The following is a 14,913-nucleotide window of genomic DNA, read 5'->3' on the forward strand; positions in this document are numbered from 1 at the left end:
GGACTTTTACACACTATTCTTTATGTCTGAAGATAACTTGTCATGTTTTGTTTTTATCTCATTATGTGTTAGCATTATAAAGTGGGTCATTTTTTAAAATAATGGAATACTCTATTAATCCACTAATTCTCTCTTAATTTGCCTTTACACTGCTATTTAAATCATTGACTTTCAAGTTTAACATGAAGATTTTTATTTTTTTTATTTTATTTTTTTTTTAAAGATTTTATTTATTTATTTGACAGACAGAGATCACAAGTAGGCAGAGAGGAGGAAGCAGGCTCCCTGCTGAGCAGAGAGCCTGATGCGGGACTCGATCCCAGGACCCTGGGATCATGACCTGAGCCGAAAGCAGATGCTTTAACCCACTGAGCCACCCAGGTTCCCAACATGAAGATTTTTAAATACGCCTTATGAATTTTGATAGTTTTGTTTCTTAATTTTTCATAATTTTAATTCCTTTTTAATTTTATGTTCGGCCTCCTCAAACATACTAATTTTACTAAACTTATGCTTTACTTTAATTTCCAACATCTGTTGTTTTTGAGAGTTTGATTCTGTTGTTTATATTGTTTCTGCTAATGCTTTGTCATGATGGCTTGCTTTTTCCCAGTGTGTTTCTGTGCTGTTCAACTCTAAGTTCATCATCACTGTGACTTTATCTGTGGGAATACTCTAACACTTGAGTTTAAGGGGATTGCTCCAAGCATGCTTTGAACAGGGTTCTATTAGATATGCGAGACCTAATCTGAGAACCCTTTAAACTACATTCTTAATTTAGGTTTATAAATCAACAGTTAGTATAAATCCTGGACGCATCCCTGTGTGGGGGCTGGTTTGTGGTTAAAAATTCTCAGTGAAGACTTTTTATTTTGCTTCCCCAAAGTGAAATCAAGATCTTTAGCAAAACATTTGATAGATATTCTTCACAGGAACACTTTGGATATGATCCATTAACTTTAATAGTCTAGGAGAATTAACTTACCTCTTTAAACAGGACATATTGCCAACATTAAAGCAGACATTACAGAATAAAATAGAGCACAGCTATAATATGGGGAGCTAATTTCCATTTTCAGACAAAGTGACATAATTTTCTCATGAAATTTCCTAGATATTTAAAACAGATACCACTTACAGCTTTATCTGCAAAGGTCTCTTCATAAAATGCTAGCATCAAAGCAAACTGTACAACTGCATAGATCCTTAATAGATGAGACACCGGTGATGAGAAGGGTACTTCTTCTCCCGTGACCTAGGAAGACAAGAAAGAAGCATTTTCTTCTCTCTCTCTCTCTTTTTTTTTTTTAAAGATCTTACTTATTTATTTGAGAGACAGATATCTCAAGTATGCAAAGAGGCAGGCAGAGAGAGAGAAAGGAGGAAGCAGGCTCCCCACTGAGCAGAGAGCCTGATGCAGGGCTCAATCCCAGGACCCTGGGATCATGACCTGAGCCGAAGGCAGAGGCTTTAACCCACTGAGCCACCAGGCACCCCAAGAAGGCTTTGCTTTACCTTGCTTCTTGGTTTATTGCCCTCATTGAAATTCACACTAAGAGGAGACATGCAAAAAGCAAAGAAAAGCTTTGCTATTCCTTTTTTTTTTTCCCTCCAAAATGAATCGAACATTCTCTTCTTGTTTTTGTTTTTTTATTTCAGAACCATTATGATTTTGATTCAGTATGCTTTATAATAAACCAGTATAAGAATTGAGTCAGCCATATGTACTGATGATAACTAAAATGAACATTAAAATATGAAATATGAAAATATGAAGAAATAAATATGTCCATGATTATACATGAAAGTAAAGAAAAAGAAAAAATGGAAGGTTAGTTCAGTAATGAAGATAATCATGCCTCAAAGGGAAATACTGCTTTATTGGAAACAACTTCCCTAAACTATAGAGTTTTCCAGAAACACACTTCTACTTTTATAATGCAGATTTAGGCACAAATATTACTTTAGAATACTCACTTTGGATAAGCTACTGAAAAATAGAAGAAATAATAAATGGATCATAGTTAACTAAATTTTCTGAGCTGAAATAAGGAAATTATTTTCACATATATCAGGTTAGCTTATTGATACAAAACTGATTATGAAACAAAACTAAAAACATCTGGGAAATTTCAGCATAGCAGCTTTCATTACTGGATAACAGAACATTCTTATTTAGATCAAGATTTTTGAAAAACAACAATATTCATACAAAAACTGATTTTATTTCCTTATAATATGGGCTAATTTTTATACTCACAATTATCTTTGACATAAACAATAGTTTAGTCTTTCTACTGCTTTTAGGTTACTATTAATAACAGTTACCGTAAGGAATCACAATAGATATCCTAAGGATTAGAAAGAAATTCCTTCTTATCATCTCTATAATAATTCCAGATTAATATTGAATTTCTTATTGGATTTCCAGGGTTTTAAATCTCCACTTCACTTACTTTTGGGTTTTAATGTGAAGTCTGAATTTAATGCTACTACTAATCTACTACAGAATGGATAAAATTATGGTCTAATCTAATAACCACATCATCTTGGTGTGACTTTAGACCTTCCATTCTAGAGACTTCATTTCTTTTTTTAAATTCAGTATAGTTACATTAATTTCAGGTATACAACTTAATGATTTGACAAATTTATACCTTATGCTATGTTCACCACAAGTATAATTACCATCTGTCTTGATATACCACTATTACAATATCCTTGGCTATATTCTTATGCTGTGACTGTTATTCCTGTGATGTACTCATTCCATAACTAGAAGTTTGTATCTCCTAGGCACCTTCATTCATTGGCTGTACCAACTTACATTCCTACCAACAGCATGTGGGGGACTCCTTTTCTCCACATCTTCACCAGCACTTGTGATTTCTTGTCTTTTTTATTTTAGCCATTCTAACAGGAATAAGGTGATATCTCTTTGTGGTTTAGATTTACATTTCCCTGATGATTAGTGATGTTGACCATTTTTATGTTTTTTTTCATGAACAAAATGAAGGCTACACTGAATCATCTTTAAGGCTCCCTCCTCTCTAGTGTTTTAGGATTCTGTGACCAAGTGAATGTGTTTGTACAGTTTTTGCATTACACAAAGTCTCTCTGCTGTAGGTTTGAGTGGATCTGAAAACCAGTCTCTGCTGCTTTGCCCCCCAAACCATGCTCTCCAGTAAGTGGCAGTGTCTGCCTGGGAGAAGGCGCCATTCTTATTGGCCCCTAGGACTGTATCTGCCTAAGGGAACATCTTTTTTCAGATCTGCATGAAGTTAACATACATACAGACTGACTGTAGACCTGGCAGTATGACACTAATCTTCACCATCGCCAACATGAACTCTACTTACCTCTGGGATTTCTTCACTCAGTCCAAGTCTGGGTTTACCTGGACCCCATCCTGGTCCTTTAAATATGACAGAAAACTTGTTGAAGAATCCAGGTGTGGCCCAGACTGTAGTCCATATGTAAACTAAATGGTGGAACTAGAAGAATAAAAATATACCTTATTTAAAATAAGAAAAACACATAACAAAAATATGAAGTATATAATTAGTCATTCATTTTATTTATTATTCAATGCAATTTATATTTTGTTCTTTAATATACAGGTTACATATAATTCGGTTAATGTAAATTAACATGCAATTGCATATTGCAATTTATTCTATTCATTCTGTGTCCTTTAAGTATTCTTGTTAATATTTCTAAAGCTCCACAAAATTATAATTTTGAAATTAAAAAAGAGGACAATTGTTTAGAAAATCAGCAAAATAGAAAAAGGGATTTGAGTCTCTTCCAATGGAATTAACTTAGCAGTTTATGCACTCAGCATCTCTGTCTAATGATATTATTTCTAAAGTCTTGTTAAATGGATATTAATGTTGAACAGGAACCATATTACATATTAAAAAATCACCCTTTATTTGCTGTACTGAGTTATAGACAATCATGTCTATAATTGAGGAGAAATATTCAAAGTCATTTCTGAGTCTTATAGTAGGAATCCACATTCTGTAAATAACACTGTATATTTGACAAGTACAGAAGTTAAAAGTATGCTCACATATGAGAAGTACCCAGTAAATATTTACTATCAGGGTAATTGGCTATGTACTCCATAAATGTGATAGTAATGCATCATAGGATTTAAAACAGTCCTAGAGCTATAGACTCTAATGCTGACTTCTATTATATGTGAAGTAATAAATTAATGTAGAAAGAAGTTTTGGCTCTATGAGAATTTGTGGTCTTACTGGCATTTTCATTGTCTCTTAAAGAGTTTAAACTGCTAGGATTATAAAAATGGTTTTAAAATTGTTTGAAAGATTACAATAAGGAATCTGAAGCAATTAATGAACAATGTAGGCTTTAGTGGAGCAGATTTTAGGAAAAGGGAACTGTCAAATGGAAATTTACATCGGGTCTTAATAATAAAAAATAATTATAATATAAAACATAATGTGCTTAGGAGCTGTAACACATATTAGTATATTTATCTGTTCTGTTATTTTGAAAACTGACTGCATTGTATTTATTTTTAAATATTTACTTATTTTAGAGAAACAGAAGTACGAGCCGGGGGGAAGGGCAGAGGGAGAGAGAACCTCAAGCAGACTCCCTGCTGAGTGTGGAGCTGGACGCAGAGCTCGATCAATCCCTGGACCCCGAGATCATGACCTGAGCAGAAACCATAAGTCTGACACTCAACCAACCAAGCGGCCCAGGCACCCCTGACTGCATTTCACTGCTCTTGTTATAGACACAGGCCACGAGAAATAAGTGGTAACATTTTAAAATAACATTGCCGGGACGCCTGGGTGGCTCAGTTGGTTAAGCGGCTGCCTTCGGCTCAGGTCATGATCCCAGTGTCCTGGGATCGAGTCCCGCATCGGGCTCCTTGCTCAGCAGGGAGCCTGCTTCTCCCTCTGCCTCTGCCTGCCTCTCTGTCTGCCTGTGCTCACTCTCTCTGACAAATAAATAAATAAAATCTTTAAAAAAATAAAAAAAAATAAAAAAAAATAAAATAACATTGCCTTCCAATGCCCTGAAACTCCTAGACTCCAATGGAGAGCAAAGTGAGTGTCCAATCCTAATAATAAAGAGGAAGAAGAAATCCTCTTCTACTAGTTGGGGCCATCCTACTTGCTTTTGATGTCTCTGAGGGAAAGGTGAGAAATTTAGCTGAATACAAAGGAATACAAGTGAAAGTAAGTATATGTTTTTGTAGGTTCAAGAATTCCTGATTAACACTATATGCCCATATGACATTTTAACAATGTAAGAGAGCATCTAGAAGCCTAGGCCTCAGACACAGTTGTGATATGGAAATGTTTCCAGGAGGGCAGAGGCCTGGGACACTGAACCTCACACAGATTCAGCAGCCGCTCATAAATACTGTGGCTGTCTGAATATTGGGTCCCTCCAAATCCTAATCATCTAACTCCCTGTTGTACAGTTTTCAGTCTCCCAGTCTGTCTCAGATATGATCCCCTTTGTCTCAGCAGAAGCGTACATTCCCAAAGCCTTGCTCCTTAAAGGATCAGCCGGGGAACAACAGGCTCAGCATCTCCTGGGAGCTTGTTAGGAATATGGAATGTTGGACACACCTCAGACCCACTGAACAGAACCTGCACTTTAATAAATCCTCTTTTATGATTCATATGCACATGAAGTTTCAAAGGCTCCTTTCCAGAGGACAGAGACCAAGTCAGTTATTTCCTTTTTAATATCCCTATTAGAGAGAGAGAAGACTAGACCAAGTGAAGAGGTAGCTCTCAATGTTATTTTTAAGTTAATTTCAATTCTATAAAGTTCCTTATTAAGAAAGTACTGTGAAATATTTCTTAATATTCTCCTGAGAGATATATTTTTAGTAATGCCCAGCGGACAGAGAAAGAGACACAGAGAGAGGAGTGGCCTATGATTGAGAAGGAAGAAAATAATCAACTTTTCTCTTCTGAAGTGTGAGATAAAAATATCTTTCATTTGAAAAGTGGAAGCAATTTGTGATGGCTTTTTCTGAAAATAGGTAGCACAGTGTGAAAGTTATGGAGCTAGGTAAGTCTTGGGCTTGGCCTGCAACCCTCCTTGGTTAAGCTTGCTGTGTGTAGCTGGTTGACTTATTTAAATCCTGGCAATTTCAGTTTCATCCTCTAAAAAATGAGGATAAAAAGAATCCCTGTTTCATAAGGTTTTAGTAAGGCCTACATTAGACATTTGTGTGGACCAGTTAGCAGTACCCTGCACATAGTAAAGGTTCAATAAATGTCACTTTATTTTGTTATCTTAAATTTCTTAAAAACTTCTAAGAAAGAGGTTCAAAAAGCAGACTGCACATGAACTTGTAAATTTCCTCCCTTACTGAATGCTGTAAATCCGGTCGCCTGTACAGAGCTGTCACTGACTGACCTCTTCAGTTTCTTCAAGCATTCTTATCTTTTTCTCATTTACTAGTCCCTAACCCCAGGAGTGTTTGTGGTGATCTGTTGCTGATGGATCGGAGCTTCACAGACATTCTTCATTTCTCTAGTGCCAGCCATTGAGATCAGTGAACAACCAATACCACATGTCTAACCAAAAACTGGTCCAGTGCAATGAGTCTTAGCAGGTGAGGTAATGCGTAGACCTAACCAACTCGTAATAGCTCCTGACATTTAGGTCCAAGAAGAGTAGGGGCAAAGGCCTCATGTTGAATTTCTAACCAGAGTCATGCAGCCTTGAAGCAAATATTTTTCTTACTGTGGTATCAGCCTTAATTATGCATTTACTACTGCTCCTTCTGAATACATGAATATATTTCAGGTTTGTTCTGAGAAAGAAATATGTTTGCTAAAGAGCTATTTAAAAAAAAATTCTCGGTAGTAGATATATTTAAGAGTTCTTAATGAGCTCTTTTAATGAGCTGTTTTCAAATGCATTTTGCCCAAGTTGATTCAAGATTTTGTTGGAGTGCCAGAATTACTTCCGACTTTATTTATGGTTAAAAAACCTTATTTTCAGGATAGTGTAATGTACTTTCACCTTTCAACAATTGATTGTTCTTTTAACTAGAAGATTTATGAAAGGATATAATCAATTCAGAAAGAATAAAATCAGTTACATTACCTGCACCTTGAATGGTTCAAATGTATTAATGGGATGTGTTAGACCATATACAACTCTCTCATTTTCTGCCTCGAATGTCCCTGGAAGATAAACATTAAAGATATGATCTTTGACTTTCTATAAGTTAAGGAGCTAAGTTGTTATTTTTAAATTCATATACATTTTACTTACCAAAAATTCTATCCCATATAATAAGAACGCCAGCGTAGTTTTTGTCTATGCAATAACGGTTTCTGCCTATAAAACAAATATTTTAAAAAGGGTTTCTTTGAAAAATGAAGTTATGCTTTTGAAACATTTTATTGTATTTTAGGACCCATTCACAAAATTCAGACATCAAACAAAATGATTTTCTTTTCACTGACAACATTAATTATTTGCTAATAAGCTGGTTTTATTGTATTTATTGTTTTATTGTATTTATTTTTTTGAGTTAATTTTACTAAAAAGAGCAAAGAATACCTTAAAACTACATATATTTAGAATTATCCCATATTTTTATTTATTTATTTATTTATTTATTTATTTTTTTTAAAAGATTTTATTTATTTATTTGTCAGAGAGAGAGAGAGGGAGAGAGAGCGAACGAGCACAGGCAGGCAGAGTGGCAGGCAGAGGCAGAGGGAGAAGCAGGCTCCCTGCTGAGCAAGGAGCCCGATGCGGGACTCGATCCCAGGACGCTGGGATCATGACCTGAGCCGAAGGCAGCTGCTTAACCAACTGAGCCACCCAGGCGTCCCTATTTATTTATTTTTTATTCATTATTTTTATTAACATATAATGTATTATTAGCCCCAGGGGTAGAGGTCTGTGAATCGTCAGGTTCACATACTTCACAGCACTCACTGTATCACATACCCTCCCCAATGTCCATAACCCAACCTATCCCATATTTTTTAAAAAAATGTTTTTTTCTCATAATATTCTAGTTTTTTAGACATCTAGGATAAATTCTAAGTAATTTTACTTTAAGACTATCAAAGAATAGTAATTAAAGATTAAATGGCTCACAAAACAAAGGCAATAGGAAATAAGATAAATAATATGTGTTTATTTGCATTTTTTTTAAGTGAGTTATTATCTCTACCCCTTTTCTCTGCATGTTTTACAGGAAGAAAATTTTCTACTTGAAGTGAGGCAATTTTTTTAAAGATTTTATTTATTTATTTGAGAGACAGAGATCACAAGTAGGCAGAGAGGCAGGCAGAGAGAGGAGGAAGCAGGCTCCCTGCTGAGCAGAGAGCCCGATGTGGGGCTCGATCCCAGGACCCTGGGACCATGACCTGAGCCGAAAGCAGAGGCTTTAACCCACTGAGCCACCCAGGCGCCCCAAAGTGAGGCAATTTTTAAAAAAAAAATAATAAAAAACATAAGTGAAAACTAAATTACCCTGATTATGTTTATTAAGACAAAACATAGTTTTCCTGCTCCAAAGGATTCAAATTACAATTTAAATGGAAATAGCTGGGCATAGTTTCTTTAATAATAAAAAAGTTGCTTAAATAGCACTATATTCACATGCATGTAAATCAAAGGAAAAAGAATATTAATCCATCAAGTGACTGCCCCCAACAAACTCAACTGTCTTTTTTATTTTTTTAAACTCAACTGTCTTTATGTATCATTTCTTTACATGCTTTCTATACAAGCAAATATATGTTTGAAAGTAAAGACACAAGAGACAACCTCCCCCAGCGCAGAAGCAGTGTGGGGGTGGCTACACAGACATAAAACCCACTGCCATATGTGGGCTAAGCAGTGGTTCTCAAGGGATGGAGAACCTTTTGCCTCTCGGGGGACATACAGCAATGTCTGAAGACAGCTGAGAGTCACAACTAGGGGCAGATATTATTTGCATCTAGTATGTAGAGACCAACATCCTACAATAGCTAGTCCCACCCCTAACCTCCCACTTCCAAATGAAGAACTGTTGGGTCTAAAACTTTAATAATGCTGAGGCTGAGAAACCCAGATACGAAACAGCATGAGTGGGAAGGCGCCCTGAAGTCAAACAGAGGACACTAGCAACTATTTCTTCTTCAATGTGAACTTACTCTTCTCCATTCCTTATGTTTCCTAATTTTACGTGAAGGAACAGTCTCTAACCCTTGGCCTCTCCAGCCCCTCACTAACAATCTCCTCGGAGCTGGAGAATGCCTACGGAGTCTAGATTATTATTTTCTTTTTTAGAGAGGGAGAGAGAAAACATGAGCAGGGGTGGGGATGGAGAGAGGGAAAAAGAGAATATTAAGCAGGCTCTTTGCCTAGTAAGGAGCCCACCACGGGGTTGATCTCATAACCCCGAGATCATGACCTGAGCCAAAATCAAGAGTCAGATGCTTAACCAGCTGAGCCACTCAGGTGCTCCAGGAAATGCCTAAGGAATCTGGAAGAGGAAACTGAGCATATGCAGCCTGACACCACCCTCTCTAGTCCTTAGTGGGGAAGGGCGAGGCTTATGCTTCCATCTGCTTCCTGCCAGGAGGAAAGGGACCTGCCCCTAGGGAAGGCAGGACCACAGTGTTCGAGTGCTGCCTATGGTGCCTGGAAATTTATAAAAGAACTACAACAATATTTACTATTTTATTACTGTCTTCCTTCTCTCAACATTGTGAGATTTATTCTGGCCATCCCAAGTTGCAACAGTTTGGACATTTTTATTGCTACATAATTCCCCATTACATGCATCGTCTACAATTTCTCTGTTCTACTGTGATAAATATTTTAATTTTATCTCTATTTTTTTCTATTACAAATAATGCTGTTATGCACATTCTTCTACAGGTCTTTTGGTGCACACATGCAAACATTTCTGTTAAATCTTATCCTGTCTTTAAAAGTTAGGCACTAGCCACATGGGATTTTTTTTCTTTGTCAGGCTAATGCACTTTACAGAATTTCAGTAAGAAAGTGAGTTGCTGTTTACTAGGCTTTCCTGAAGTTCCAACAATTTTCAAGACCAGAGGCTTTCTGACTGTGTGTAGGAATGAAACTCAGCACTGGGTCAGGAAGTAACCTTCAACTGACACCTTCAATGTAGAAAGTGTGCATCCCCTCAGGTGGTTAACTCATTTTCCATTACAACTGAGATCTAGACAAAAAGGAAAATCCAAGAAAGGTGGTTTTTTGTTTTGTTTTGTTTTTGTTGTTGTTTGTTTGTTTGTTTTCCCTCCAATCTTTGTTTTGGAAATGAGACTTGCCCAGGTGCAGGGATACCTATTTATTCAGTGCATGGTGACTATGCTGAATAATTGTGATAAAAAGGTACAAAATAATACTGTTTTTAAGGAAATGAAGAAGGAAAAAAAGATTAAATTTCTTTACCATGATGAACCCTATGATGGCTAGGAGTATTAATAATCAGTTCCAAAGGACCAAGGTTATCGATGACCTGTTTAAAACAAAAGCAATATTTATATTTATGCACACAGGTATCAATAAATGTCTACATATATTCATGTTAAAAGTCCACGTGGTATAAGAGATATTTCAAGTTTCAAGCTTGGCCTCAAAGTCAGAAGAAGTTTCTCTACTTCCTGGTATTCACATAAAAATTACAATAAGCTATGGGGTGCCTCAGTGGCTCAGTGGATTAGGTGTCGAACTCTTGATTTCTGCTCAGGTCATGATCTCAGGGTCGTGATATCAAGCCCAGCACTGGGCTCACACTGGGTGTGGAGCCTGCTCAAGATTCTCTCTTTCCCTTTCCCTCTTACCTCTCTCTCCCCTACCTCTCATGCTCTCCTTCTCTCTCTCTCTCAAATAAAGAAATAAATAACAATAAGTTTCTAACTGTATACTGAGAGGCAGTATAGTGGTAGACAGGTTAAGAGTTAGGCTGCCTAAATTCAGTTCTTAGAGCCTCCATTTATTACTATGTGATCTTGGGAAAACTGAAGCTTTTTCTTTTTTAAAGATTTTATTTATTCATTTGAGAGTGTGAGAGAGTGAGCGAGCGCAGCTGGGGGAAAGGCACAGGGAGAGGAAGAAGCAGGCTCCCCTCTGAACTGGGAGCCCAACCCCGACATGGGGCTGGATCCCATGGCCCTGAGATCATGACCTGAGCTGAAGGCAGACACCTAACCATCTGAGCCACCCAGGTACCTCAATTTAAGGTTTTCATAACTTAGCTTCCTCGTGTTTAAAAGGGAAATACTAAAAAATATCTACACAATAACATTCTGAGTATTATAAGCAGCACGGTATTCATACACCACCACTGTTAAGGCTCACTTCTCTAAGGTCCCATGTCATTTCATGTTCTTCACCTTTCAGCTGTGTCTTTGTTGATTTATGATAACTAGTGCATAACTAGGGAAAGGGAAAACAATAGTATTACATTTGCTTTCTGGTTAGTTGAGAGTTGGTTTCACCCAATACTCAGCCATGTAGCAACAGGTTTTAACGATTACATTAGGGTGATTCTGCTTATTCGAACATAATCCCAAGTGATCTTTTACCTGTAGATGCACCATCTTCGTGCCATTTTAGAGGCATGATTAAAAGTCAAATATATGAAGGGGTCTGTTCTTTGTCTTTGCAGTTAAGGACCCTTCATAATGTGGTCTATAACTCTTTAAAGTTCTCTCTCCACATTTCTCAGTAAGGATCCCCATGCCAGAGTCTCCAAATTGTAAGGAGTGTAGGAACCAGGTTGGTGTCATAAAAAAGAACAGCAGGCCACATATAAGACATTTGGTGTGCTATATAATCAACGTCAAGCAATACAGGAACCCTTTAATTTTGATTACACTATTATTCCATCAATCATGGGAGAAAATAGAATGTTTACTTTAATTATATCTAAATGGATTTGTTAGAGCCTACTAATGACAACACTGCTGTATTTTAAGAAATTACTCACCCCTGGAGTTAATTTCCATTTAGAGGACATATGAGGAATAAAAGAATGAGTTAAATCATGCCTAAGGGGAAAAAACATCCCCTGACAATCATGACATCAACATGAATTGGCAACAGGTCAGTGGTACGGGGTAGAAGCAGAAATGGGACTGCTCAAGATAAAAAGATACTTAAGTTACATAACAACTAAATGGAGTGTGGTGATCTTGTTTTGAATACTGGTTTGAACAAACCAAACAAAAAAAGACATTTTATAGGCAAGAAGGGTTAAGACAATGATTATATATGGGTTATTACACAATAAAAAAATATTGTTTTTGTTGCAAATTATGTTGGAATTGTCATCGTGTAGGAAGATGTAATTTTTTTTTGAGCTGTATAACTGAAGTATACATGACATGAGATCTATGTTTTGCTAAAAGATACTTGGCAATGAATAAAGAAAAAGCAAAAAAGATAACCAGTGAAAATGAATCAAAATCATAATGATTTTTTAATTGAAATGATGGATATATATAAATGTATTCTATTATTTTTTCCACTTTTCTGAATGTTTGAAAAATTTCAGGATAAAATTTCACATAAAAGCAATTATTACTCTAGTAATACACAATAATGCTGTTAGCCTTAATAGATCTTTAAGTCCCAAACAAATTTCTAGATTGCAACTCCTTATATAGCAGGATTTAATCATGTTTTGGCAATGCCTGACAGACATTAAAACGCTCAGTTAAAAATTGCTCTGCAAATGTGAACAGCTGCAGTAGTCGACTGACCCCACACTTGTGGGGTCCCATACCCTCTTGAGGTAGAAGCTGCAGCAACATCACCACATGGCAGTCCTGCAGCTCTCCAAAGGGCAGGTGCCACCACCATCTCCTTACTGAACCCACTGTTTACACACTTGAAAGAAGCAATCCTTGCCTTCCATACTGCTGCCAAGCTTCTAAGGGATTTTTAGTTTCCATTATGGAACAGACAAATGTTTGCGTGCAAAGGATGTGTAATATTTTGTGTCCTGTATTGATTTAGCCTCCGTCCCCTTCTCCCGCCATCCCTCCTTTCTTCTTTGCCTCCTTCTTCCATTCCCCCACCCATTCTGTCTTCTATCTTGGAGTTTTATCACCATTTTAAAATTATTTCCACGAGAAATATCCTATGGGCTCCAAACAACAGACTTTTTGGTTAACTCACAGAACAGAATTCATTTATACCCAAAGAACTATCTGTATTTTTTTTTTAATTCTAGGAGTTTAAAATACTATGAATATATAGCAGTTATGTCAGACTACATTCCTATCAAATAAGCCACAAAAGGTATTATCCCACAAATGGGAGTATTAATGACCAGGGACTGGGAGGGGAGTAAGTAGAAATAGCTCTGTATTTTACTGGACTCCATTGCTTTGTACTTGGTAGAAAAATATTTGTTAAGAAGAAGAATGGTGATGGATAGAGAACAAGAAAGTGGGGTTTCTCAGCAGTCAGAACATTGAAATCTGATGCTCTGTTCGGGCTTTGTATCTCTGGCAGAGAACCAAATGGAAAGGAGAAAACCATTTCATCCTTGTTTGTCCCTTTGCTGCCTAACATATGTTGCAAAAACAGACAACAAAAGCGGGTGGAGGAGACTACACTGACCAGCTTCTGCTACCCAGATGCATTTCTGATCCTTGGTCCTGGCATGTGTGCAGCCAGATTTAAAGCCACACAAATGGTGAGTGCATTCATATGATTGGAGCCCTGGCTGAGTGCATTTTATATATATATATATATATATATATATATATATATATATAAAATGTAAATATATTTTATGTATATATATTATATGTATATATATATTATATATATAAAATATAAAAATATAATATTTATATTTTAATGTCAAGCCCTTTTCCTCCAAGAAAATCTTTTGCTCCTACAGGCTGAACCATGGTGATATCAATATTGAAAGTTAAAAGTTAAAAGCCAAGTACAACACCGGCAACCACAGTCAAATTTCCTGGTAGTGCCTATGAGTACCTTGGAGCTGAGGAAGACCACCTCGGTGGGGAATGATTCATCATTCAGACAGCCCAGTTAGAACCTCTCTTGTAGAAAACTCTTCTGACTCAAAATCATGGAGAAGTCATCAATAATTAATACGGGTTGAGCATAATGACTTAATTATCGCCCACTTTTGCAAATTCAGTCATTTAGCAATTCAACCACATCTAGCTTTGAATCATTTCCTGAAAATATGTTACTGTGGAAGTAGCTGCAGCTATTGTCATTTTTAGAAAGTTATTTTTCTGTCTTATTTCTTAACATTTAGATAAGTTAATTTAAATGATGGAATTTTATAACAGAGGACTTAAAAACCACACAGTCCCATACTCTGTTATTTTAAAAAAAGCATAAAAACTGAAGCTCAGAGAAGTTAAATTATTAGTCCAAGTTCAAACAGCTTGGAGGAAGCCCTAAAGTCTTCTTGATTTCAACTCAGGATTCTTTTTATTTTTCTATTATATTGTTTCTAAGAGATACAGAAATATTTCCATCAAATAAAAGTAATTTAAACTTTTCAAAGTTTCACGGACAATAAGTACTTTTTTACTACATCCCAGTCAAAAGAAATCCGAGTATTTATAAGGAGCCTAGATGCTTCAGATTCTAAACTGCCCCCTCATGGGATTTTAGGCACTTCTGATCTTTCTTAGGTCCGCAAAGCACTGTCTAAGTCTTGTTTGCTGTTGTTTTCTGTCAGAGTTCCATAACCTGAGAACCATGGATGCCTAGAAAGGCCATGAATGGGCTTCAGAAAGTCAAGAACACCCTTAAGTGTTATACCAGCTTTCTTGAGTATGTACCGATGGGTATTTTTCTGGGAGGAAACTACTGTTTTTATCATATACTCAAAGGAGTAGATGAGTCCTCAGAGATTAAGAACCA

General features: G+C 36.5%; 1 protein-coding gene across 1 annotated transcript in view; it reads right to left on the reverse strand.

Moving 5' to 3' along the window:
- Positions 1-14,913, reverse strand: part of AGMO (alkylglycerol monooxygenase) — a 204,718-nt gene that overhangs the window by 27,790 nt on the left and 162,015 nt on the right. The window contains exons 6-10 of the mRNA XM_080819132.1: positions 10,441-10,507; positions 7,288-7,353; positions 7,117-7,196; positions 3,360-3,494; positions 1,139-1,255 (exon numbers count right to left, since the gene is read on the reverse strand). Coding sequence (XP_080675258.1) covers positions 1,139-1,255; positions 3,360-3,494; positions 7,117-7,196; positions 7,288-7,353; positions 10,441-10,507 — 465 coding nt within the window. The remainder of the gene's footprint in view (positions 1-1,138; positions 1,256-3,359; positions 3,495-7,116; positions 7,197-7,287; positions 7,354-10,440; positions 10,508-14,913) is intronic.

This window comes from Martes martes, assembly GCF_963455335.1.
Source record: "Martes martes genome assembly, chromosome: 11".
Taxonomy (NCBI): domain Eukaryota; kingdom Metazoa; phylum Chordata; class Mammalia; order Carnivora; family Mustelidae; genus Martes; species Martes martes.